This window comes from Quercus lobata, chromosome 12, assembly GCF_001633185.2.
Source record: "Quercus lobata isolate SW786 chromosome 12, ValleyOak3.0 Primary Assembly, whole genome shotgun sequence".
NCBI classification, from domain to species: Eukaryota; Viridiplantae; Streptophyta; class Magnoliopsida; order Fagales; family Fagaceae; genus Quercus; species Quercus lobata.
This window is the reverse complement of record NC_044915.1, coordinates 36,027,728-36,055,435: the sequence shown is the minus strand read 5'-3', so window position 1 is coordinate 36,055,435 and position 27,708 is coordinate 36,027,728. Positions and strand designations below refer to the sequence as shown.

The window sequence follows — 27,708 nt, the reverse complement described above, 5'->3', positions numbered from 1 at the left end:
AGAGTTTAAGTCCTAAAAAAACAAGTACTCCTACATAGCTACAGTAATGAAGCTAGAGTTAAGTTTCTCTCTGCTAGTGAAGGGTGGGTTTCCATCTCCTCCTAGAGTGTAGAATAGGTGTCCCTTCTCTTGAAGGTGTCTCTGTCCCCCAAGGTAACAGGTTTACCTTGAGGCTTTGTTGGTTTTTTCTTTAGGGTTTTTGGGAAACAGAATCTAGTTTAGGATGGAAGAGCTCACGAAAACTTGGAACAACCTAACCCTCTCGGAATGTGAAGGATCTAACTTCCATATCACGGAGGAACAGGCAAAGACTGAGTTTATTCTAGTAGCTAAGTTCTTGACAAAGCGAGCTCTTAACATAGATGCCATAGCTAAGACTTTCACACTCATTTGAAGATCAAAAAATGGCTTCAAAATAAAAAAGGAGAGTGACCATGTGGTTTTGTTTACGTTTGATGAAAAGAGTGAAATAGATAAAGTTATGGCAGCAGAGCCATGGAGCTTCGACAAACGTCTAATGGTATTGCAACGGTACGAGAAGGAAACAGACTTGGGAGATATGGTGTTTAGTAAGGTAACATTTTGAGTGCAAGTACATGACCTCCCAATCAGATTTTAGACTAGGAAGATTGCTGAACAACTATGTGAAGTGGTAGGAAAGGTGCACGTAGGAACTGATGAAGCTGAAATAGAGGGTGATAACTTCTTGAGAATACGAGTGACTATCGATGTCTCTAAACCTCTGTGCAGGGCGCAAGTTATCTCTCTTGATAGTGGTAAAGAACGGTGGGTGCCTTTCAAATACGAAAGACTTCCAAGTCTCTGTTTCTGGTGTGGTTGTTTGACACATGATGACCGTGATTGCAGACTCTGGATTGAAAGTGAAGGTAGCCTTTCATCTGAATCTCAGCAATTCAGCCCCTGGCTTAAGGCCGCTCCATTCGTGCCGAGCCGTAGGTATATGGTGAAAGTTCCAGGTTTCTTTGTTGGGAAAAAAGGTGGAGTGTCGACGGAGGAAGCTGGATCAGCGAAGAAGTCGCCGGTGATGGTGGTGTGGTCCGAGAAACCAACGCCGGAGATTTTTCGGCCTGAAATGAGAACCATTGAAGCAGGCGAAGCTGGTTTTGCAAGGAAGCAGCTAGTTGTGAATGTGAGCATGGAGAAACCAAGGCCGGAGACTTCTTTGCCTGAAATGGAAAGTTTTGAGGCACGTGATGGAGGAAACAAGGTACCGGGTTTTCAGGAGATTAATCAGCAAAAGTTAAAGCTGCCATCTGATGAGGGAATCATGGAGGATAGGATGCAACACCAGCCCGGGTTAGCAGTGATAAAGATGTCAGTAGAGTCTTTTGAGGTGGTACTTGGGGAGATTGATAAGGAAATAAAAAAGTATGACCCCAAACCCTCAGTTCCACCCGTTTCTAGTGTCAGCCTAGCATTAATGAACCAAATATGCCAAGTTTGTCAGGCCATGCAGCCCACTTGTCTTTACCATCACGCATCTAGCTGAGATGCCTAGTTCTCATCAATCACGTGAAGGCTGAAGGTACTTGGAAAAGGTACATGAGAGAAGGTGTAGGCTCAGATGTGGGAATGGTTGAAGTACTAGGAGAAAAAAGAAGTACAGGTAATATAACTAACCAAACTAAGTTACCAAAAAATAGAAGGGTTTCAAAGGATGGTGCAACAAAAAATAAGATATTGGCGGAGGCTGTATACTAACTCTGCTAGAAGCAATGAGTTTATTATTATGGAACTGTCGTGGGCTTGGGAACCCATGTATAGAGAATGAGCTTGTTAGATTGATACAGGCAAAAGATCCCCTTGTCATGTTTATAGCCGAAATATGAACATACGAAGCAAGGCTAGATTGTATTTTGAGCAAAATTAATTTTGATCAGAAGTGGGTGGTTCCAAGGCGGAATAGAGGTGGTGGACTGGTATTATTCTGGAAAAGTTCTATTAATATTGAAGTTGTTGATTCCCATAGGTATTATATTGATACGATTATCAATGGGAATACTGAGGATGCATGGCGATTCACTGGTTTTTATGGGGAGCCCGAAACTCACAGGAGGAGTGAAGCGTGGAATAAATTGAGAAGCTTAAATGCTAGAATGAACATTCCTTGGATATGTGGTGGTGATTTTAATGAAATTGTTCGACATGAGGAAAAGTGGGGTGGGGCACCTAGAGATCATAATCAAATGCAACTATTCTGAGATGTGATCGATGAATGTCGTTTCATGGATTTAGGATATGTGGGGCCAAAGTTCACATGGGCAAAACATTATGTTGATGGGCACTCCATAAGGGTTAGATTGGATAGGTGCATGGCTACAAATTCTTGGTTTCAAAAATTTCCAGGAACTAGGATTTATCATCTTAGTTGTATGTCATCGGATCATTCTCCTCTATTGATCAATTTGTCGGGGTTGCCGGAACCCAGAAGGAAGAGGTGCTTCAGATTTGAAGAAATGTGGTTATTTGATCCAACTTGTGGTGAAACGATAGAGGATGTGTGGTGTAGTACAGGTGAACAAAATCCTAGCATAGCCATTCTGAAAAAGTGGCTAATTGTGAGAAAGAGCTAACTTGGTGGATTAAGCACAAATTTGGGCACGTGAGGAGGGAATTAGAGATTAAAAAGAGCCAACTTATTTTGGCCGAGAGGGAGGCTTTGGTGAGTGGAAACAATAATCGGATTAGGAGCTTAAGAATGGAGATTAATTTGCTGCAAGATCGGGAATCAAGGATGTGGTGTCAAAGATCTAGGGTGTTGTGGCTAAGTAAAGGTGACAATAATACAACTTTCTTTCATAGTAAGGCGACAAAGAGACTTAGGAAGAATTTGATAAGAGGTATAAGAGATGGGAATGGAGTTTGGTGAACCAATCATGATGATATTGGGCATGTGATGGAGAGCTACTACAAAGAACTCTTTTCCACCGCCAATCCGAATCTAGAAGCTGACTCCCTCGAGAAAATTCCTTGCATGGTGACCGACTTGATGAATGTTGAATTGGTGAAGGAATTTACAGAATTCGAAGTTAAGGAAACCTTGAATCAGATGGCTCCTCTAAAAGTACCAGGTCTCGATGGTATGCCACCTTTGTTCTACCAACATTTTTGGTCAACAATGCAACATGATGTTACTTTAGCCATTCTCTCATGGTTGAATTCAAGTACCCTACCCAAACCCATTAATTATACACTCATTACTCTTGTCCCGAAATTAGATAATCCTGAACTTGTGTCTGATTTCCACCCTATTAGTCTTTTCAATGTCCTTTATAAGATTTGTAAGGTTGAATTTATTCAACCATCTTATTGGCTTTATTCCGTGCCAAATTTGCTTGTAATTCAGCATTTAGTAACCCTGTATTTAGGTGGGTTTGATGTAAGGGTAGTGAGTGAGATAGAGTGAAGTTTGCTCAAGAGTGTGCAAGAAAACAGAGTGTCGCGGCTGGGTCTCGCGAGTGACTCGCGGCTTCAAGCCGCCAGAAGCAACCTCACGTGCCAAGCATGCTGGAAGGTGAACAGTCTGCTAGCTGGAGCACTACAGGACAAAACAGGACAACTGGCCATACGGTTATCTCGCGACTGGATCTCGCGACTTAGTCAAGCCGCGAGGTCAAGCCGCGAGCCACCCCTGTTTTGTAGAATTCTGACGTTTCACATTCCTCTCCACTCCAGTATAAATACCCCTATTACCCACGATTGAAAGAGAGCTTCCAGAGAGAATTTTGAGAGAGAAACCCTAAAGAAAAACCAGATTGTTTCACCCACAATCTCTACCTTAGAATCTCTTCAAATTCCTCAACTCTCTTCCTCTCCATTGTTAAATCCTTGAGAGGCATTATACTAAACCAGGTTCTTACCATCATCATCATTGTGAGACTGCTGTTTGGATTTCTGGGAAGCAGTTAGGAAGGAACCAATCTTCATTGGTTGATGCTACGGTCTAGTAGCGGAATCCGGGAAGCTAGAAAAGAAAAAGGTTCGGCGTAACCTCGTTGGAGCAAGAAGCTTGGAGGGCTTAGGTGCACTGGGTAGATTAGGCTTGGAGGGTCTATTGCTGTCCTTGTATCCCAACTATATTTTCTAGTGGATTGATTACCGCTTGGAGGGCGGCGGAGAGGTTTTTCGCCGAGGGCTTCGGTTTCCTCTTCGATAACACATCGCGTGTTGTCTTTGTGTTTGCATCTTCCTTCCTCTCTATCTTTGCCTTTTTATTTGTCTGCTGTGGATATTAATCTGTTATGGCTTAGATAGTATTTAATCAATTTCGTTTGATAGCATATGTTAAGTTTCCGCACACTAGTTGTTTGACATATTGCTTGAATTGATTAAGTTGTTATTTGGGGGTCTAAACGTTCAAAGGTGTTTTTGTACACGTTTTTGAACTTTCAAGATTTACTCTTAGGTCTTAGCAAATAGATTGAAGAAATTTTTACCTTCTCTAATCACCGAACATCAATTTGCTTTTGCTAAGGATAGACTTATTTCAGACAATATTATGGTTGCTTTTGAGACCCTTCATCATATGAAGCAACATAATTCAGGAAAACATGGTTTCATGGCTATCAAATTAGACATGAGTAAAGCCTACGATCGGGTATAATGGGTGTATTTAGAGAGGCTCATGGAGAAAATGGGTTTTTGTGCTAGATGGATAGCTCTTATGATGAGTTGTGTGAAAACGGTGTCGTACTCCATTATGGTGAACGGGGAGCCCACGGGAATGATCCACCCTAATAGGGGAATTGGACAAGGAGACCCCCTATCTCCTTTCCTATTCCTTTTATGTACGGAAGGCCTTCACGCTCTCATTAAACACTCAGCAAGGAGCGGGGATATTAAGGGCTTTTCCTTGTGCAAACGAGGACCTAAACTAACCCACTTGTTTTTTGCAGATGATAGCTTGCTTTTCTACAGGTCAATCTCTGAGGATTGCAATAATGTCTTGAATTTGTTGGGTGAATATGAATCTTGGTCAGGGCAAAAAATCAACAAAGATAAGACCGCAATCTTTTTTAGCAAGTCTACCACGGATGAAGCAAAATCAAGCATAATGAACCTCTTGCAAGTTCAAGAAGTCAAGTCTTACGAGAAATATTTGGGTCTTCCTTCCTTGGTGGGTAGGGGAAAAAAGGCTAGCTTCAACTACATAAAAGAAAGGGTTTGGAGAAAGCTCCAAGGATGGGAGGGTAAATTGCTTTCACAAGCTGGTAGAGAGGTCCTAATCAAGTTCGTGATCCAAGCCATCCCAACTTATGCTATAGGGTGTTTTAAATTACCATTGGGGCTTTGTGATGACATTGAGGTAATGATAAAGAAGTTTTGGTGGGGACAAAGGGGCAATAGAAGGAAAATTCACTGGATTCAATGGAGTGAATTGACAAAGTCCAAAATAGTGGGCGGCATGGGTTTTCGCGACTTGGCTCATTTTAATAACGCCCTATTGGTGAAACAAGCTTGGAGGCTTTTGCATAACAAGGAAACCCTCTTCTACAAAGTCTTTAAGGTGAAGTTCTTCTCAAATCACTCTATTCTAGAAGCCAAAAAATCAAGCACGGGGTCCTATGCTTGGAAGAGTATTTTGCATGGTCGTGATGTTATCCTTGATGGTGCTTGTTGGAGGGTAGGGAATGGTAAATCGATCAAAATATGGCAGCACCATTGGCTGCCCCGAAAACATCCAACCAAGATACTCTCCCCAATGGTAGGTACAATGGAAGAAGCCACAGTTGATTGCTTAATTGATGAAGGAACTAGAACGTGGAATGCAATGATGGTGGATGGGATTTTTGCTCCTCAAGAAGCTAAAGAAATAAAAAATATTCCGTTGGCTAGGAATGAAATGGAAGACACCATGTTTTGGCCGTGGGAGCATGATGGGAGTTATAGTTGCAAAACGGGTTATCGTTTTTTGAAGAAGGATGAAGTTGGTTTTCAGGTGGCAGAGAATCAAGACCAAGAAAAAGGGTTGTGGAAGAAGATTTGGGCTCTTGAATGCCCAAATAAAGCAAGAAATCTTATTTGGAGGGCATGCCATAATTCACTCCCATCCAAGTGCAACTTAGTACGTCGCACTATCATCTTAGAACAGAGCTGTGACCGCTGTAAGGAAGGAAATGAAGATGTTTTGCATGCGGTGTGGAGTTGCAAAGGGCTGGATGGTGTGTGGGGAGCAAATAATTTATGGAACTTTCGGAACCAACGGAGTTTCGCCAGTTTCAGCAAGCTCTTGGATTGGATTTGTGAACACTAAAGGAATCCGGCCTTGTTTGCATTCACCATTTGGTCCATTTGGCACCAAAGAAATCAGGTGAGAACTCAACAACCCCATCGCCCCATCGCCCTCTAACCCTTCTCTCTCAATGGGCTTATGACAGGTACATGGAGTTCAAAGCTCTAAAAGTTGCGCCGACTTCTAGTAGACCAAAAAGTCAAATCCGGTGGAGACCTCCTATTCAGGGAATGCTCAAAATCAACTTTGACGGAGCTATATCTGTAGAAGAAAAATGTTCCGGCCTTGGAGCTATCATTCGTGATAGTGAAGGTCTTGTTATCGCCTCCTTGGTTACCCGGGTTCCTCAATAGCTCCAACCTATTGAGATTGAAGCTTTGGCTACATATAAGGCTCTTGAGTTTGCTAGGGAGTTGGGTATATCAAAGGCAGTTTTGGAGGATGATTCTTCATTGGTGATGACAGCTTTGGCTTCAAAGAACCCAGGTCTTGCTCCATTTGGCTTACTATTACAAGATTCTTTAATGGTCTTTGTTGGCTTTTCTAAATTATCCTACTCTCACACTAAGAGAGAGGGCAACACAGTTACACACAACTTGGCTCAGTTAGCAATTAACCACCAAAATTGTGTAATATGGATGGAAGATGTTCCATTTGATGTACTTTCTTTTTACCATGCTGATTTAGCTGGTATTCCTTAATTGAATGCATCTCAGTCTTGTTTCTCAAAAAAAAAAAAAAAAAAAATATATACTAGAGTTTTTTAATATTTCTTTTTCTTTTTCTCTCTCTCATTCTCTCGTGTGTTGTGCCTTTCTTCTCTCCTTCTCCTTCTCAAACCTCTAATTTCCAATTTCCTCTCTCTTTCTCTTTCTCATTCTCAGACCACCATACACTCTCGTTTTCACCTTTTAGACTACCACCTCCACAGTGAATTGAAGCTCTCTAACAACAGATGCTGCGAGCTCCACCTCCGAGTTTCAAAAATCCTCGACGAAACGCAGACGAGGACGACATCGTTTTGAGACTGAAACGGCTTGGACAGTTTGGGGTTCGGTTTCGGAATCGGATGTATTGTGATGACTTCAACTTGAAGAAGAGTTTGATGGGTGAAGACGTGTCCAAGATTTTGGCTTTGCTCAAGGTAAACAATCGTACAAACAAACGTGTCCAAGATGTGGTGGGTGGATGTGGAGGGAGAGGATGTGATGGGTGGATGGTGGTGTGGTTGTTGATCTCGCCGGTGAGGTGCGTGAGGGAAATGTAGTGGTTGAAGGTCGAGAAGTTTGGGTGCTGAGTTGATTTGTGGGTTTGGGTTGATTTGGTGGCTTTGGATGTGGAGTTTTTTTTTTTTTTCTTTACTGTTGTTTATGGTTGCGGTGGATCTGGCTTGTGGCTAGTGGCGGCGATGGGGGGGGGATGTGGATGTGGAGGTTGGTTTTTTTTTTTTTTTTTTTTTTTTTTTGCTCTGCTGTTGTTTGTGGTTGTGGTGGATCTAGTTGGTGGCGGTGATGGTGGGTGGATGTGGTGGTTGACAGTGCTGGGTTGAGAAAGAAAGAGACAGAGAAAGACAAAGACAAAGAGAGAGAGGAAGAATAAAAATGATAAAGAAAGAATATTTAAATGAAGTGTTAAAAAAAGAAGAAGTTTTAATGTAAGGGATATTGTAAAGTGATATGTTATATGTTATATAGTTGGTGTTTTAGATGTTAAATGCTAAAATTTTTAAAATGTTTGATGGGAACGCTCTTACCCTTTATTTTATGCTTGACTTGACCACATCTTTATGAGATTATATTCAATTACTTTATGAGAAGGAACGGGCACAATATGAGAGACTTAATTTGGATTTTCAAATCTAGGAATCACTTATATGGGCAAACTACCAATTTCCTAATCTCATTTTTTCTTATTTGACAATGATCAGTTTGAATGATCAATGTACAAATGAAGGCTAACATGCTTGGTTTACTCGAAATCAGAAGTCTTCGTTGTCTGTCAGAAAAGACATCGTTCTCAAGCTCACCAAATCATGGGCAATGCCATACATTATAAAACAGAGGAGAAATTGTGAGCCGACTTTCTAGAAATCATTGCTTTTAACGCGTGGGGTGGAGAATTGATTCTAGTTTCTCCTTTTATGAGATAGATGGAAACGGTGCCACTGAACCATTAACGACGCTCTAGAAATCATTCAAGTTTAAACAATAGCTTGCTGATTGGAGCCACTTTGACAATATGTTGTGAATTTTGACGTGGACTACTCTATCCGATGGTAAATTGCTATTTAAAAAAAAACATTCTTGCATGGATTAACTGAATGAAGACTGCTAATAAGGATGGTATTATCGAAGAGTAATACTACAGGTACGAAGAGTAATACTGGTACAAAAGTATGAGTCGAACTGTGCTAATTTAATCTTCAAACAAGTATACAAAGAATAGTCAACTCCTTGCTGGTCAAAGTTTCCAGATGCTGACTCTGCTAGTGCTATACAGAGAAGCAAATAGATGTGCTGACCACCAATGCTTGTTTGTTTCAGCTTTCCCAACTCAAAAAGCCCGTTTTGAAAAAAGCAAATACAAAAAGCCCATTTAGGTATAAAACGCAACTTTTTGAAAAAAGTTGCGTTTTGGGTTTGTGAAGAGAACGCGCAATGCCATAAAGGAGCTCAGAGGTGCATTTTGAAAAAAGCCTGTGTGCGTTGATTTATATCCGTTGGACTCACAGAGCAATTACCAAATTACCCTTCAATAAATCAGAAGATGTCCTCAGTTCTCATACCTAGATTCCTCATTCCTCTCATCTCATCTCTTTGCTCTACCCTTTGCCCTGAAGCTCACTCTCACGCCATCCTCTTTTTCTTCTTTCTTTGTCTTCTTCAACGGGCATTCTTTTGTATATATATATATTTTTTAAATTTTATTTATGTCTAATTTGATCTGAGAAATACATTTTGAAGGTAGAGTTTTAATCAACAAAATACTAAGCAACACTGATCTGCTACCAAAAACCACTAGGCACCACCAAAGTTTTGACATGGTATTGAGCCAACTTCGTTTGATGAGAATCAAATGGTGTGGTTGTGTGTGACCTTTAAGTTTGTGTGTTTTGATGGGATAGAGGGAAAGAAACTTGCAGACGAAGTGGCAAGAGAAAAGGGAAAAAGGAAGAAAGAAAATAGAAAAAGAAAGAGGAAGAAAGAGCTCAGCTCTATGTGGAACGCTTTGGAGTGTGAAGTGGTAGGGAAAAAGACGAAAGAAGGAAATAAAGAAAAAAAAAGTAAGGGCTCGTGTGCGGAGGAAGTGGTAGGGAAAAAGTGGAAAGAAGGAAATAAAGAAAAAAAAGTAGAGGTACGTGTGTGGAGGAGAAAAAAAGAGGAAAAAAGAAGAAGGAAATATGGATAAAAAAATAAAATAAAATAAGGGAAACATAAAATAAAGAATAAGAAATTAAAATTGAGAAATACTGTCACAATATTTTCATAATACTTTAACAATAAATCTTAAGTGGTAAGTTATTATTAGTTAATATTGGTGAGAAAAAAATAATTTGTTTAGAAAGAGAAAAAAATAATTGTAATAGTACATTCAAATTAAAATCAGTATAAATTATCACAATATTTTCACAATAAATCTTAAGTGATAGATTATTATTAGCTAATATTGGTGAGAAAAAAATAATTTCACAATATTGATTTAAGTATAAAATAAACTCTTTTATATATACATTGTCATTTTTGGTAATTTATCACTCAAACCACCACTTTTATAAGTGCTAACTAAATACTTAACTTTTTCAAAAAACACTTTTTTACAGCTTTTACCAAACACTTAACTTTTACAAAAAGCCCAATTTCATAAAACACTTTTTGAAAACCCAACTTTTTCAAAAAACCCAATTTCAAAAAGTTGAACCAAACTCACCTTAAATTAGGGTCTTCTATGGATGTTGATTTTGTTGTGTTTTCTTGTCCATCTGTGGACATCCTTTCATATATATACCTGCAGGCTGCAACCCATAAAGATTATAGAAACTGATATATGAATAAGATATACGAATGAGAAAACAACATAACAACGTACAAATGGCGATCAATTCAAGAATATTGCTGCTAAGCATAGTTGTTCTCTTGCCTATTTGTTCTGTTTCTCAAGAGATGGACAATTCAAGCTTGGGAATAAAAGCAGTAAATCTGGGAGGTTGGCTGGTCACAGAAGGATGGATTAAACCTTCTCTCTTTGATGGCATCCCCAACAATGACTTTTTGGTTTGTACATACGGCTGTATTAACACTTAGTGATTAATGATTGTCCTTTTTTTTACTCTCATCAGTTCTCATTATTTGTCAAATCTTTCTTGGAAGTGTCAAGCTTTCTGTCTTTTTGTTATTTTTCTAGGATGGAACTGGGCTTCAGTTCAAATCAGTAACAACTGGGAAGTATCTTTGTGCTGAGACTGGAGGAGGAACCATTATAGTTGCTAACAGAACAGCTGCTTCAGGGTGGGAGAGTTTTAGTGTAAGTTTAGTTGCCTAAGTAAATTAAATGGTTATGATTTGGAATTTCAAGTAAATAAAGTCCTTTGACTTCATTGATAGGTATACATATAATATATATGGTGTTCTTTGCTTTGTGTAGTTGTGGAGGCTCAATGAGACAACTTTCCAATTCAGAGTCTCCAATAAGCAGTTTGTGGGGCTGAACAACAATGGGAATGGGATTGATGTGGTGGCTGTTTCAACCACGCCTGGTAAGTCTGAGACATTTGAGATTGTAAGAAAGCCTGATGATAAAAGCCGTGTTCGAATCAGAGCACCCAATGGATTCTTCTTACAGGTAATCTAGCTTAATTTCTTGTTTTTGTTCAGTGCTATCCTGTTTTCTTTTTTTACTTTAGGCAAGCAAGATAAATAGTAGCTTCTAATGCTAAAAAATAAGCCTCAGTTTTCTAAATGGCTGCTGAGTAAAGGTGGACCACAAAGGCTTTCTTGTTATGGGTCATACTCAAGTGAAAAATGGAACATTAAATGACTCCACTCTTGTAATTCTGGTGCTTATCGTTTGAATTATTTGATAAAATGTAAATGACCAGATAGACTGCATGACTATGATGTTGCTTGCCAAATCATTATCAAGTTCTATTATAAGAAATTGATGGGGTCTAATCAAAAGTAGTGGCCTATAATAATTTTGTTCATTTTGTCAAGCTATGTAAAATTCAAGTTCTTAATTATTGGCTGCTAGTCATTACCAAATACTTGAGCTTGTTATATAATCAATAGAGAGAAGTTTGTAAAAAAGGTTTAGTAACATATTTTACTATGAACTTGTGTAGGCGAAGTCAGAAGTGCTGGTGACTGCAGATTTTGCAGAGAATAGCGAATGGGGAGACAATGATCCCTCAGTTTTTGTGATGAAAAATTTTGGAGGGTTACAGGGTGAGTTTCAAGTGACTAATGGTTATGGATCACAGAGAGCCCCACAAATTATGCGGGTAAGACTTAAAAAACTAAAGCATACTAATGAATCAACACAATTATTGATTCCTTCTTGTCTTTATAGTTTACACATAGTATAAAAATGAAATTATGAAAAGAACCTTATTATACAAATCTTCACTTGTGTGAGAATATTTTCCTTTTTTACTGCCCATAACTTTATCAACAATATTGCACACATGCCTAATTTTTCACCTTTTTTAAAAATAATTTATTAATGTGATCGATCGTGAGTGGTCAATTAAAAATGGTAGGTTCCTTATAAAAAAAATTAGTAGATCCATATAAACATGAGTGGCAAAATATGTCTATCACTTATCATCGATCATATTAGCATGTTGTAAAATTAGAATGTATCTCTATCATTATTGTAATTTTATTAGTGCATCTTGTAATTGTGGTATATTTAATCTAGGCAAGAAGCATTTTATTGCAATTTACCATCAGATTATGGATCCATAAAGTTCACAACATCTTGTCAAAGTGACTCTTAAGTCGTGTTATTGTTTACACTTAATGATTTCTCAAAGGTCATAAAAGATTCTTCAAATGAGTGGTACTGTTCGAGATCTCCCATATTGTCTATATATATGACTTAACATTTTGTACTCGGTGTACAAGCAATATAATACTTCTTTGATAAGGGATACACTTTACTTCCGCACCAAAGAAAAGCATTTTTCTTCCACACCAAAAAATTCAAAAAATAATCAAATTGATTTTCTTTCTTTCACCAAGAAAACCCTAATAACTTATCAAGTCATAATAGGAATTTGAGGCATTTTTCAAACAAAAGTGATTTTACACTAATCATAACTTACCAACTTAATACATTATAAATGTTTACTAGTGCTATTGAAACAAGTTAATTCTCACCGGAATTTCCATAAAAATATTATATTAAAATTTTCACCAAATCATTTTTTTTTTTTGAAAGGAAAAATTTCCACCAAATTTAAACACTGCTCTACGAATAGAAATAGTGTACCATTCAGAGTGCCTTTCACATTTCACCTTCAACTTTTTTTCCCCTTTGTGATAATGAATTTTAAATTAAATTGTAGATAAGTTTATAACCATTCCAAGAGAAATGAATGGATCCAAAAGGCTAAATATCTGCTGCCATTATTTTTTCGTGTCAATTTTGCAAATCATATTAATCTTGTATTATTCCTTGGATATTTCCACTAACTTACCTAGGAAGCATGTAAGTTGTTAAGTACACTCTTAGACATTAAAATTGAAATCTTAATGATGAAATGAATTAATGTCCGTTTCAAAGTAAATAAAGAAAATTCTATAATGTTAGTTCAAAGACACTTAGGTAGTGTGTTTAATGGATTTGAAAGACATGTCGTAAACTAAAAAGTTTCAAGTTCCATCTAATATCATAAAATATCTGAGATTCACACACTCTTAACATTATGCTACATCACATTCTATTACACAATGTACATAATTTGGATTTGTATGATAAATTGACGGTATGAATCTCAGAACCATTGGAACACATTCATAGTTGAGGATGACTTCAAGTTCGTATCAACAAACGGATTGAACGCAGTGAGAATTCCTGTTGGTTGGTGGATAGCAAGCAATCCAACGCCCAAGCCCTACGTTGAGGGATCATTGCAAGCGTTGGACAACGCCTTCTTGTGGGCTAAGTATGTATACTTACATCCAAACATATCTGCCACTTAATCATTGAGAGCTTTTTATTGTTATTTAGTTGTGTCATGTGTGTGTGTTTTTTTCATGGCCATGCGTGAAAAATTGCAATTAGAAATCAAGACAGCAGATTGGGCAGGCCCACTAGGTAAAGGTCAATCAAATAGTTAATATAACCAAAAAAAAAAAAAATTGTAGTGTTTTGATTAGCCCCAAACTGCATTCAACCACAAAGACAAGATATGAAAACCCAACCCAACTGATACAGCCTCATTTATTAAAAAAAGAAAAAGAAATGAAAACATTATATTTTTATTAATCATGATATGCACTTTGAAATGGATTCTTAAAACATAGAACCTATTAAAATTTTGGATGTGACACTTTGTTTTATATGTAAACCAATTGTGTAATGCTGAATCCTTTGTAGTTTTAGAGTGTGACACAAAATCTCTATGTGATATTGTTTTTTTTTTTTTTTTAATAAATTTTTTTATAGGTGATATCGTTTTATATGGATATATTATCACATGAGCAACTCACCATATATGATAACAAATTGTACGTTTTTAGACTCCTTAAAACACAAGTTGTTTAATCTAGTTATTTATCCAAGTGATTACTTAAATAAATCATTTAGATCTAGGTTAACACAATCAAATCATATCATGTAAAGCAGTGCAAAAATATAAAGAACACACGATATGATAATCTAGGAAAACCAAATTGGTAAAAAACTTGGGGACGATTTAACCTAGCTATCCTTAAGGTAAAACAGATCCACTATGAAAGAATTGAAGTTTGTACAATAAGACTTAGACCACTAACATCCTATTGTTACCTTGAGTAGAAAACTTACTATCACGACCACGTGACAGATTCGAGCCCACGGATTACTTCTTTCCTTGATCCACTGCAACCACAAGTGCTCCTACTTGTGACTTTGAAACTCCACTCAAAGGTTTCAGATTTTCTTTAAATTCTTTATGCAGCAACTGAAGCGATCACCAAGTTCTTGACATGAATCTTGATCTTGATAACTCTAAGTGTGTATGAAGGTAAATACCTCTAGATCTCACAAGAGATTCAACACACAGCATATCAAAGACTTCTAAAACATAGTTAAGGTTTTTTCTTTTATACTTGGAGTAAAACATAAAACCCTACACGTCAAACTAGGCTTGGGCTGAGTTGGAAAATTTTGCAGAAAATTAATCTGTACGAGATTCGATCGATCGAACCTAATTTTTGATCGATTGAGCCTTGCAGATTTAGACCAATAAATCCTGCAATCACTCGATTCCAACTTTACAAATAAACACACTTTGAGCAGCCTAAATCTAGACTCTAAGTTTTAATCATGGTTTGCCAACACATTACAAATTGAAGTTTTAATACATTTAGTTCCTAAAGTCTTAGAACCTAACACAAATGTTTAACAATTTACACATAAAATAATTTAATATGATCTTAACTCTCAAACCCACCTCAAAGGAATACTTTAACTCTCTGCTACTTAATAAACCAAGAACCAACATCCTTAATAATCTGGGACAATGTTCACGAAGCTTGAAAATTCACTCTCTCATATTTTAAGTTAGAGTAATTTTACCACATGGTGTTTACAAATTGATATATCATCATTCACAAAAATATAGTAATTCAAAATTTTATTTATTATGTCGTTGAAATATTGCCACATTAATTTGTAAAGTTTATGTGGTAAGATTTGTAGTATATATCTTTGCATTTTCCTATAAATTTTTCTAACTTAGCCGCTAGACAATGACACCTAAAGTTCTACTCTCTCTCTCTCTCAAGATTCAAGACAATTAAACTCTAAACCACTAAACTTGTGTTCAATACTGTTGTGCTTGTAGGAAATATGGCGTGAAGATTATAATTGATCTTCATGCAGCGCCTGGTTCTCAAAATGGTTGGGAACACAGCTCTTCTAGAGACGGCTCTCAAGAATGGGGCAAAACAGATGAAAATATTCAACAAACAGTTGATGTCATAGAATTCCTAACTGCGAGGTACATAATATGAAACCATTTATACCATATTATATGTCACCCATGTATTCTAACATATAACAATATATAGCTAAGTTTATGTCACTAGCTATAAGTCTATAATGGACTCGATATTTGTGACACATATAGGTATGCAAAGAACCCAAGCCTTTATGCAGTTGAACTCATCAATGAACCTCGAGCACCAGGAGCGTCACAAGAGAGCCTAAACAAGTACTACAAGGCTGGTTATGAAGCCGTGCGCAAGCACTCCAATGCTTATGTGGTGTTGTCTAACCGGTTAGGACCAGCCGACCCGAGGGAGTTCTTGTCTCTTGCTAGTGGCTTCATGAGATCAGTCATAGATGTCCATTATTACAACCTCTTCTCCAGCGAATTTGACAGCATGACTGTTCAGCAGAACATTGATTTCGTTCACACCAACAGGTTCTCGCAGTTGAATCATGTCACAACATCAAATGGACCCCGTATTTTGATTGGTATGTCTAAATAATAACCATTCCATTAATAAAATGCCATCTTTTCTATTTTCTACAACCCCAAATCAAAATCAAGGAATTCTAAAATATTTAACACCATAAAACAAAAACGAAAAAAAATCTAAACTACTTGTCAATGGATTAATATGAACTAGTCGTTGTTTGCAGGCGAATGGGTTGCTGAGTGGAAAGTTAAGGGAGCAACAAAAGAAGAATACCAAAAATTTGCTAAGGCCCAACTAGATGTTTATGGGCGAGCAACATTTGGATGGGCTTATTGGGCTCTTAAAAATGTCAATAACCATTGGAGTTTGGAGTGGATGATCAAGAATGGCTATATCAAACTTTAGTTTAGAATTAAGGTGGTTATTGTACTTCCAATTTGCTTGCTTTTTTTTTTTTTCAATAAACAATTCGATCAAATAAATAAATAAATACTTCATTTTTAACCAAATGAAAAGACTTCCATATTTTTTTTAAACCATAGTGTGGGGCCCGAAATCTGAGGTCCCAGCCCACTTAGTATAAGAAGTCCAAGCCTAGGCCGAGGAGCCTTACTGCTAAAGACGCGCAATGAAAGCTCCTCGAAGGTCCAGGGATGTGGCCGAGGACGACTTTGCGCCCGACATCTTGCGGAGAGGCCTGAAGAAAAGGACAAATTCAGTACAAGATAAGCACAAGGGAGAAGGTTGCCAACGCCTTAATGTGGATCCCATCGCCTGACAAACCCATACCGATATTATGCTGTCCAGCTTTTCCCAACCACTCTGATGTGAGGATTGACAAGACGAGTAACCACCCCAAACAAGGAGAAACGGACACGTAGGTGAAGGATGGGAAGAAAATATTAGTATAAAAGGGAAGCTTATGGCATTGAGAGAGGGGGTCTTCCCGGGAACCAGAAAAAAGGGGGAAGATGCGCTCATAAAAATGGACGACGGCGAGGACAAGACGCTCCTCGGACTAATTCTGAGGAGATAGATCTTCACACTACGTCCGCGTAAGGCTTAGACATACAGGCCAAATCCCCCCTCGAATGGGCTTCCATGAAAATCCTGACTAAACCGTTACCCCACGACCAAGGTCTAGCCTTTCCAAACCCACTCTCTACAAATCATATTGTTCGAGCCCTTTACACACGAGCCCAACATAATCCTTGGGTCGTAAAAATCGTGTCCTTACAATTGGCGCCGTCTGTGGGAAGGCTTGCGCGTTGGCGCGGGTGGCGGTGGAGTCAACTCTCTAGCAAGCAGAGGTTTGTGAGGTTTCCTACGTCTCCGGCAACACACAGCTGTTGCTCCGACATAAACTTCTGCTAGGGGCTACGCCTTGCAGTGCCAAGGGCGTGGGCATCTCTAGGGGCTTCCGGCCTTAAGCCAACTCTCCCCGCCTTGGTATAGGGGCTTATGATCGAAAAATAAACCAAGTTTTGGACAGAACCAAGGCCATGGTGCATGGTCCTCGGACTCAAGCCTATGGGGAAACCAAGTACAAAAAAGAAATCTTACAAGTTTTGGACAGAACCAAGGCCTTGCATGGTCCTCGGACTCAAGCCTATGGGGAAACCAAGTACAAAAAAGAAATCTTAAAAGTTTTGGACAGAACCAAGGCCTTGCATGGTCCTCGGACTCAAGCCTATGGGGAAACCAAGTACAAAAAAGAAATCTTAAAGTTTTGGACAGAACCAAGGCCTTGCATGGTCCTCGGACTCAAGCCTATGGGGAAACCAAGTACAAAAAAAAATCTAAAGTTTTGGACAGAACCAAGGCCTTGCATGGTCCTCGGACTCAAGCCTATGGGGAAACCAAGTACAAAAAAGAAATCTTACAAGTTTTGGACAGAACCAAGGCCTTGCATGGTCCTCGGACTCAAGCCTATGGGGAAACCAAGTACAAAAAAGAATCTTACAAGTTTTGGACAGAACCAAGGCCTTGCATGGTCCTCGGACTCAAGCCCAAGTACAAAAAGAAATCTTAAAAGTTTTGGACAGAACCAAGGCCTTGCATGGTCCTCGGACTCAAGCCTATGGGGAAACCAAGTACAAAAAAGAAATCTTACAAGTTTTGGACAGAACCAAGGCCTTGCATGGTCCTCGACTCAAGCCTATGGGGAAACCAAGTACAAAAAGAAATCTTACAAGTTTTGGACAGAACAAGGCCTTGCATGGTCCTCGGACTCAAGCCTATGGGGAAACCAAGTACAAAAAAGAAATCTTACAAGTTTTGGACAGAACCAAGGCCTTGCATGGTCCTCGGACTCAAGCCTATGGGGAAACCAAGTACAAAAAAGAAATCTTAAAAGTTTTGGACAGAACCAAGGCCTTGCATGGTCCTCGGACTCAAGCCTATGGGGAAACCAAGTACAAAAAAGAAATCTTAAAAGTTTTGGACAGAACCAAGGCCTTGCATGGTCCTCGGACTCAAGCCTATGGGGAAACCAAGTACAAAAAAGAAATCTTACAAGTTTTGGGACAGAACCAAGGTCTTGCATGGTCCTCAGACTCAAGCCTATGGGGAAACCAAGTACAAAAAAGAAATCTTAAAAGTTTTGGATAGGGTCCTTGCATGGTCCTCAGACTCAAGCCTATGGGGAAACCAAGTACAAAAAAGAAATCTTACAAGTTTTGGATAGAACCAAGGCCTTACATGGTCCTTGGACTCAAGCCTATGGGGAAACCAAGTACAAAAAAGAAATCTTACAAGTTTTGGACAGAACCAAGGTCTTGCATGGTCCTCGGACTCAAGCCTATGGGGAAACCAAGTATAAAAAAGAAATCTTACAAGTTTTGGATAGAACCAAGGTCTTGCATGGTCCTCGGACTCAAGCCTATGGGGAAACCAAATACAAAAAAGAAATCTTACAAGTTTTGGACAGAACCAAGGCCTTGCATGGTCCTCGGTCTCAAGCCTATGGGAAAACCAAGTACAAAAAAGAAATCTTACAAGTTTTGGGACAGAACCAAGGCCTTGCATGATCCTTGGACTCAAGCCTATGGGGAAACCAAGTACAAAAAAGAAATCTTAAAAGTTTTGGATAGAACCAAGGCCTTGCATGGTCCTCGGACTCAAGCCTATGGGGAAACCAAGTACAAAAAAGAAATCTTAAAAGTTTTGGGACAGAACCAAGGCCTTGCATGGTCCTCGGACTCAAGCCTATGGGGAAACCAAGTACAAAAAAGAAATCTTAAAAGTTTTGGATAGAACCAAGGCCTTATATGGTCCTCGGACTCAAGCCTATGGGGAAACCAAGTACAAAAAAGAAATCTTACAAGTTTTGGGACAGAACCAAGGCCTTGTATGGTCCTCGGACTCAAGCCTATGGGGAAACCAAGTACTTGAAAGAAAAACTATGTTACATGAATCTTAAAATCTATCCGAGAAGAACTCCCCGTTAACAGTTGGGTTAATCCCTATGCTAAACGGATTCCCCAGTCTACCCTCGGATCCTCGGTACCAAAGGGATTAATGTAACATAGAACAATATGTTACCAAAAACACGATTGAAGTCCCTCACTGTTCGGCTACCCTCTCGGATGAATTATTCAGAAGTTTATCGTACTCGGACATTTGTCCAGCATGCATCGCATAGCGCTCGGCCATTATCCCGGTTAGTTCCAAGAGTTTAATTTATTGAGGATTGCCATCATTATACTTAATAGTGTTCGTAGGTTTAAACCAGTATGAATCTGTATTAAGGCATTTGTCTGCTCCGAGTATCATCAAAAGCAAGCTTATATCTAACATTCATGCACAAAGTAGATGTTGCAGGAAAGAAAAATATTTAGAAAGAAATAAGCTCATTTTTTATTAAGACAAAGGAATAGTACAGTATACAATGAAAAGCTGAAACAAGCTTACATTACAACTAACTACGTAAGTAGAAAGAAAAAATACAAGAGGGTAAAGACAGAGCCGAAGGAGAAGCACAGAGGAGAGATTGGCTGCTGTTCCAAGATGTTGTCTAAGGAAACTATTCCTCGACACTTTTACATGCCCATAACTCAGGCAGCCAAAGAACCCAACTTGGGGCCTGCACCGTTGAAGAAAAGGTGCAGGGAACCTGACCTCAGGCTAACACCATTTGAAGAAACGGTGTAGAGAGCCGGAGGTGGAGGAGCCTCCACAAAAATTTGCCTACTACAAGGCAGACGGCGCTGATGGCGGAAATTCCTTCTTCTGACATACCAAAAATCTGGCATGACCAGAACCTGCTTCGGATTTTGACTAAAAGAGGGAGGAATACCATCTTCCTCCTGTCAAAACGGGGGACTGGCTTGAATCTGTGCCATCCTTGCCCGTACCATATCACCTTGAGAATTCGGTGCCTCTGAAGCGTGCGGAGACCTTTCATCCCCATCCACGCCTCAAACATCTTGATTTGAGGCAGAGTGGCACTAGAAATGGAGATCGTGAGTATGACAGAAGAAATATGATTTTGAAGGGAACAGGAGAGTTCATGTGCAAGTGGAGTGATCCCCTATCCTATTTATACACAGAAGTAAACTGGTGGCATTTAATTTATGCAAGTTTCCAAGGAACGCTACGGACGAAGCAGACTTGGCTCAATTTCCAACTTCATCCTCAGCCGTAGGATCTGAAGATCCTCGTGAAGGCGCGCCTCGAGTACCGAAATGTCAGAGGACCCTGCGTAAACGAAAAATAAAGGAGTGGCCCTTATCTTGACACGCCTCCCATGTAAATGAAAAAATACAAATAATAGTGGAGTACTGGATTTGAGCGAGCCATAATGTGGGCCTAACGTCACCAAAACCCTCCTCCCCGACTAAAAAGCCGGGCAGCAGGATTTTGAGGGGCTATTGTGGGGCCCGAAATCTGAGGTCCCAGCCCACTTAGTATAAGAAGCCCAAGCCCAAGCCGAGGAGCCTTACTGCTAAAGACGCGCAATGAAAGCTCCTCGAAGGTCCAGGGATGTGGCCGAGGACGACTTTGCGCCCAACATCTTGCGGAGAGGCCTGAAGAAAAGGACAAATTCAGTACAAGATAAGCACAAGGGAGAAGGCTGCCAAGGCCTTAATGTGGAGCCCATTGCCTGACAAACTCATACCGATATTATGCTGTCCAGCTTTTCCCAACCACTCTGATGTGAGGATTGACAAGACGAGTAACCACCCCAAACAAAGAGAAACGGACACGTAGGTGAAGGATGGGAAGGAAATATTAGTATAAAAGGGAAGCTTATGGCATTGAGAGAGGGGGTCTTCCCGGGAACCAGAAAAAATGGGGAAGATGCGCTCATAAAAATGGACGACGGCGAGGACAAGACGCTCCTCGGACTAATTCCGAGGAGATAGATCTTCACACTACGTCCGCGTAAGGCTTAGACATACAGGCCAAATCCCCCCTCGAATGGGCTTCCATGAAAATCCTGACTAAACCGTTACCCCACGACCAAGGTCTAGCCTTTCCAAACCCACTCTCTACAAATCATATTGTTCGGGCCCTTTACACACGAGCCCAACATAATCCTTGGGTCGTAAAAATCGTGTCCCTACACATAGTATCTGAATTTGCAATGTGGTTTCATAGCTCTTTATCATTTTACTTAACTTTTTTACTGCAATATCATTGGACTAAGACATTAACTTAACTGATTTAGGTTTAGTTTCAAAATTTTAGAGTCGACTTTAGATCCTCTACCTTTTTTTTTTTGTTCCCTCAACTTAGATTTCCTCTTTAATACATGTGCACTAGTTTCTCTCCTTCGAATGTAACCAAACCATAATAATTGACTTTTTTTTTTTTCATCTTTTCATTAATAGGGGCTACCCTTTATTGAATATATTAGCTTCTTAAATAAACTTTTTTTTTAATAGACTTCCTATTTTTTTTAGGCCACATCTTCTTCAATAATTTGTTGATTTATTCCTCGTGTAAAGGGCAGACCCTCTAAGGTCGAATTCGCTTACCATATATGATTAAAAACCGTTAGTATCTATTGATAGTTAGTAAAATACGATACATGTTTGATAGGGTAAGTATACGGACGGATATTATTCGACATTTGAAAAAAAATGTTTAAAAAATTCGGCATAAAAATACATAAACTGTGAAGGTATATGTATAGTATGAGTATAATATATTTGTTTTTAAAATTTACATATTAAAAATAAGGAAATATATACCATATATTTAGAGTAATATATGCTATGTTTACAATATATACGGAAATATATATGCTCTCATTTGAACCTACTACTTATATCACTTTTTTACCCATCATTAATAATTTAACACCTAAATTTATTGTAAAAATATTGCAAGCATTAATAAATTCTTAACTCAATACAAAATTTAAAATTTTTGTCTTTTTCTTTTCTTTTATTTTTCTCTTTACTCACCTGCCAGTCGTTACTCTGCTCATCTCATCCACTTTTAAAGTGCTTAGGAAACTATCAATTAATGGTTCGTGACTATGTTGTATATCAGTATGATGTAGCTTTCCAAATCAAGGTCAGTTATAAGATAATGATGGGGTCTAATCTAGAGCAGTGACCAATAATAATTTTGTACATTTTATCAAGCTATGTAAAATTCAAGTTCCAATTATTGGCTGCTAGTCATTACCAAATACTAGAGCTTGTTATATAAGCAATAGAGAGAAGTTTGTAAAAAAGGTTTGGTAATAGTAACATATTTTACTATGAACTTGTGCAGGCGAAGTCAGAAGTGCTGGTGACGGCAGATTTTGCAGGGAATAGTGAATGGGGGGACAATGATCCCTCAGTTCTTGTGATAAAAATTTCGGGAGAATTACAGGGTGAGTTTCAAGTGACTAATGGTTATGGATCACAGAGAACCCCACAAATTATGTGGGTAAGACTTCAGAGCTAATACGCACTAATGAATTGACACAATTATTGATTCCTTATTGCCTTTATAGTTTACACATAATAAAAAAATGAAATGATGAAAAGAACCTTCACTTAAACAAATCTTTACTCCTGTAAGAATATTTTCCTTTTCTACTGGTCATAACTTTATCAACAATACTGCGCACACACCTAATTTTTCACATTTTTTTTATTATATATAATATATTAATGTGATCAATTGTGAGTGGTCAATTAAAAATGGTAGGTTCCTTATAAAAAAAAAAAAGTAGATCCGTATAAACACGATTGGCAAAATATGACTATTACTTACTGTCGATCATATTAGCATATTGTAAAATTAGAATATATCTCTACCATTATTGTAATTTTATTAGTGCATCTTGTAATTGTGGTATAGTTAATCAAGGCTAGAAATATTTTATTGCAATTTACCATCAGATTATGGATCCATAAAGTTCACAACATCTTGTCAAAGTGACTCAAGTCATGTTATTGTTTGCACTTAATGAGTTCTCAAAGGTCACAAAAGATTCTTTGAATGAGTGGTACTGTTCAATCTCTATCATATTGTCTATATATGTGTGTGGCTTAAAATTTTTTAATTGGTGTACAAGCAAATGAAGCAATACAATACTTCTTTGATAAGGGATACACTTTTCATCCACATCAAAGAAAAGCGTTTTTCTTCGACACCAATGAATTCAAAAATTAATCAAATTAAAATTTTTTCTTTCACCAAGAAAACCTTAACTTATCAAGTAATAATAGGAATTTGAGGCATTTTCCACACAAAAGTGATTTTACACCAATCATAACTTAGCAACTTAATATATTGTAAATGTTTACTAGTGGTATTGTAACTAAATGAGTTAATTCTCACAGGAATTTTCATAGAAAAAATTATATTAAAATTTCCACCAATTTTTTTTGTTTGAGAGGAAAAATTTCCACCAAATTCAAACACTATTCTACGGATAGAAATAGCGTGCCATTTAGAGCGCCTTTCACATTTCACCTTCAACTTTTTTTCCCTTCGTGGGAATGAATTTTAAATTTTAAATTGTAGATAATTATATTGTACCAGTCCAAGAGAAATGAATGGATCCAAAAGGCTGAATATCTGCTGCCATTATTTTTTCATGTCAATGTTTGCAAATCATATTAACCTTGTATATATTATCCTTGGATATTTCCACTAACTTACCTAGGAAGCATGTAAGTTGTTAAGTACACTCTTAGACATTAAAATTGAAATCTCAATGACGAAATGAATTAATGTCTATTTCAAAGTAAATAAAGAAAGTTCTATCATGTTAGTTCAAACTTCAAAGACACTTGGGTAGTGTGTTTAATGGATTTGAAGGATGTGTTGTAAACTTGAAGGTCTCAAGTTCCATTCATTATCTTGAAATATCTAAAATTCACACACTTAACATTATGCTACACCACATTCTATTACACAATGTATATAATTCAGATTTGTATGATAAATTGACGATATGAATTTCAGAACCATTGGAACACATACATAGTTGAGGATGACTACGAGTTCATATCAAGTAACGGATTGAACGCTGTGAGAATTCCTGTTGGTTGGTGGATAGGAAGCGATCCAACGCCCAATCCCTACGTTGAGGGATCATTGCATGCGATGGACAAAGCCTTCTTGTGGGCTAATTAAGTATGTATATTTACATCCAAACATATCTGCCACTTAATCATTGAGCTAGAGCTTTTTATTATAATTTATTTTTGTGTGTGCTTTTCATGGTCATGCATGAAAAATTGCAATTAGAATTCAAGACAGCAGATTAGGCAGGCCCACTAGGGAAAGGTCAATCAAATAGTTAATATAACCAAAAAAAAAAAAAAATTGTAGTGTTTTAATTGGCCCTAAACTCCATTCAACCACAAAGAAAAGATATGAAAACCAACCTTAACTGATACAGCCTCATTCTTTTATTATTATTATTATTATTATAAATAGAAAAGATATGAAAGCATTATATTTTTAATGTTTAGTTTATATAAATCATGATTTGCACTTTGTAATGGACATTTTGTGTAGAGGGGGGGGGGGGGGGGGTGTGGGGGTCCACAAATTTTGAACGTAACACTTAATTCTGTAATATTGTTTTATATGTAAGCTATTAATTGAATAACACTAAATATTTTGCAATTTTAAATCTCTATGTGATATTGTTTTATATGGATATATTTTATTGCATGAGTAACTCACCATATATATTAATAAATGTTTAACAATTTACACATAAAATAATATTACAAAGAAGATAAGTATTAAATGTATTTAGGAAGAAGTTACAAGGGGAGTTTGTGTATCCCGACCTTGCCCCCTACTTTTTTTTTAAATTTTTTTAAGTAGTTTGAAGAATGAGAGAAATGGATGATAACCATTTAATATGATCTTAACTCTCAAACTCACCTCAAAGGAATACTCTTAGCTCTCCTCTACTTAATATACCAACATCCTTAATAATTTGGGACAATGTTCACAAAGCTTGAAGATTTACTCTCTCATATTCTAATTGAGTTAGGGTAATATTGGTGATACTACAAATTTTACCACATGATGTTTTAAAATTGATATGTTATTGATCACAAAAAAAGTAATTCAAATTTTTACTTATTCTGTTGTTGAATTATTACCATATTAATTTGTAAAGTTTAAGAAGTAAGATTTGTAGTATATATATTTGCATTTTCCAATAAATTTTTCTAACTTAACACTAGACAAAGACTCCTAAAGTTCTACCACCTCATACCAACCTCAATTAACCCATCTCTCTCTCTCTCTCTCTCTCTCTCACAAGATTCAAGACAATTAAACTCTAAACCACTAAACTTGTGTTCAATACTGTTGTGCTTGTAGGAAATATGGGGTGAAGATTATAATTGACCTTCATGCAGCGCCCGACTCTCAAAATAGTTGGGGACACAGCTCTTCTAGAGACGGGTCTCAAGAATGGGGCAAAACAGATGAAAATATTCAACAAACAGTTTCTGTAATAGAATTGCTAACTGCAAGGTACATAATATATGAAACCATTTATACCATATTATATGTCACCCATGACCCATGTATTCTAACATATAAAAAAATATATAGCTAAGTTTGTGGCACTAGAAGTCTATAATGGATTCGATATTTATGACACATATAGGTATGCAAAGAACCCAAGCCTTTATGCAGTTGAACTCATCAATGAACCTGTAGCACCAGGAGTATCACTAGAGAGCCTAGACAAGTACTACAAGGCTGGTTATGAAGCCGTGCGCAAGCACTCCAATGCTTATGTGGTGTTGTCTAACCGGTTAGGACCGGCCGACCTGAGGGAGTTCTTGTCTCTTGCTAGTGGCTTCATGAGATCAGTCATAGATGTCCATTATTACAACCTCTTCTCCAGCGAATTTGACAGCATGACTGTTCAAAAGAACATTGATTTCGTTCACCGCAACAGGACCTCGCAGTTGAATTATATCACAACATCAAATGGACCCCGTATTTTTATTGGTATGTCTAAATAATAACCATTCCATTAATAAAATGCCATCTTTTCTATTTTCTACAATCCCAAATCAAAACCAAGGAATTCTAAAATATTTAACGCCATTAAAAAAAAAAAAAAAAAAAAAATCTAAACTACTTGTCAATGGATTAATATGAACTAGTCGTTGTTTGCAGGTGAATGGGCAGCTGAGTGGGATGTTAATGGAACAACAAAAGAAGAATACCAAAAATTTGCCGAGGCCCAACTACATATTTATGGGCATGCAACATTTGGATGGGCTTATTGGACTCTTAAAAATGTCAATAACCATTGGAGTTTGGAGTGGATGATCAAGAATGGCTATATCAAACTTTAGTTTAGCAGTTTTTAACAGTTGGGCTTTCCTGGAGACGCGAAGGCTTGTTCAAGTGTTTCCAGAGCATGTGCGGAAATTATGGAATAATTGGGAGCTACGAGTGTTGGTTCTTGTCAGTCTCACCTTGCAACTATGTCTTCTTCACTTCGGCAGTCGCCGAAGATATAGTGTTAAAACTTGGTTAAGGGTCTTTCTCTGGCTTTCGTACCTAGGTGCTGATTCAGTGGCAACTATTGCACTAGGTGTCATCTCCAATCACCAAGGAATTCTTGTGATTGCAATGATTCCCAATCACAGAATGAGCTCATGGCATTCTGGGCACCGTTTCTGTTGTTGCACCTTGGCGGCCAGGACACAATTACAGCTTACGCAGTACAAGACAATGAATTGTGGTTAAGACATTTGCTTGGACTAGTTGTTCAATCAGGAGTGGCACTCTACATCATTCTCTTGTCTTGGAAGGTCAGTTGGCTCTTGGCTGTCATTTTTAACCATTCCAATGTTTCTTGCTGGGTTTATCAAGTATGCGGAAAGGACATGGGTCTTGAAATCAGCAAATAATCCTATTTCGAGTCCAAGATTTTCAATTATGGGTGAAATGTTTGATTTCACAGATCCATCCATGTATTCATGAGATAAGCATCATGCTGCATCTTGTAATGAATCCAAAACTCGAGCCAAAATAAGGGATCCATTTGATTTGTATAAGACTTTCAGATCTCTCTTTTTAAATCATCAGGTCTACATCTTTATTAAAAAAAAAAAAAAATGCAAATTGGAAGTACAAATAAATAAATAAATACTTCCCCTTTAACCAAATGAAAAGACTTCCATATTTTTTTACAAACCATAGTATTTGAACTTGCAATGTGGTTTCATAGCTCTTTTTCATCTTATTTAACTTTTTTACCACAGTATCATTGGACTAAAACATGAACTTAATTGATTTTGTATACAACAACAACAAAGGTTGATTCTCCAAAAAAAAAAAAAAACAACAACAAAGGTTTAGTTTCAAAATTTTATAGCC

General features: G+C 37.8%; 2 protein-coding genes across 2 annotated transcripts; both read left to right on the top strand.

Moving 5' to 3' along the window:
- The first annotated feature begins 10,193 nt into the window (after positions 1 to 10,193).
- LOC115970092 (probable glucan 1,3-beta-glucosidase A) lies at positions 10,194 to 16,349 on the top strand. The gene is made up of 8 exons (XM_031089765.1): positions 10,194 to 10,524; positions 10,655 to 10,774; positions 10,895 to 11,092; positions 11,592 to 11,750; positions 13,252 to 13,418; positions 15,303 to 15,458; positions 15,588 to 15,937; positions 16,106 to 16,349. Exons 1-8 carry the CDS (start codon positions 10,315 to 10,317, stop codon positions 16,285 to 16,287), a joined length of 1,542 nt encoding a protein of 513 aa, XP_030945625.1. The 5' UTR covers positions 10,194 to 10,314; the 3' UTR covers positions 16,288 to 16,349.
- A 6,007-nt stretch (positions 16,350 to 22,356) lies between these two features.
- Positions 22,357 to 27,318, top strand: LOC115970590 (glucan 1,3-beta-glucosidase-like). The gene is made up of 6 exons (XM_031090197.1): positions 22,357 to 22,407; positions 22,612 to 22,770; positions 24,301 to 24,467; positions 25,684 to 25,839; positions 25,976 to 26,325; positions 26,497 to 27,318. The coding sequence occupies exons 1-6, from the start codon at positions 22,357 to 22,359 to the stop codon at positions 26,676 to 26,678; spliced, it is 1,065 nt and encodes a 354-aa protein (XP_030946057.1). The 3' UTR covers positions 26,679 to 27,318.
- Positions 27,319 to 27,708: the final 390 nt, after the last annotated feature.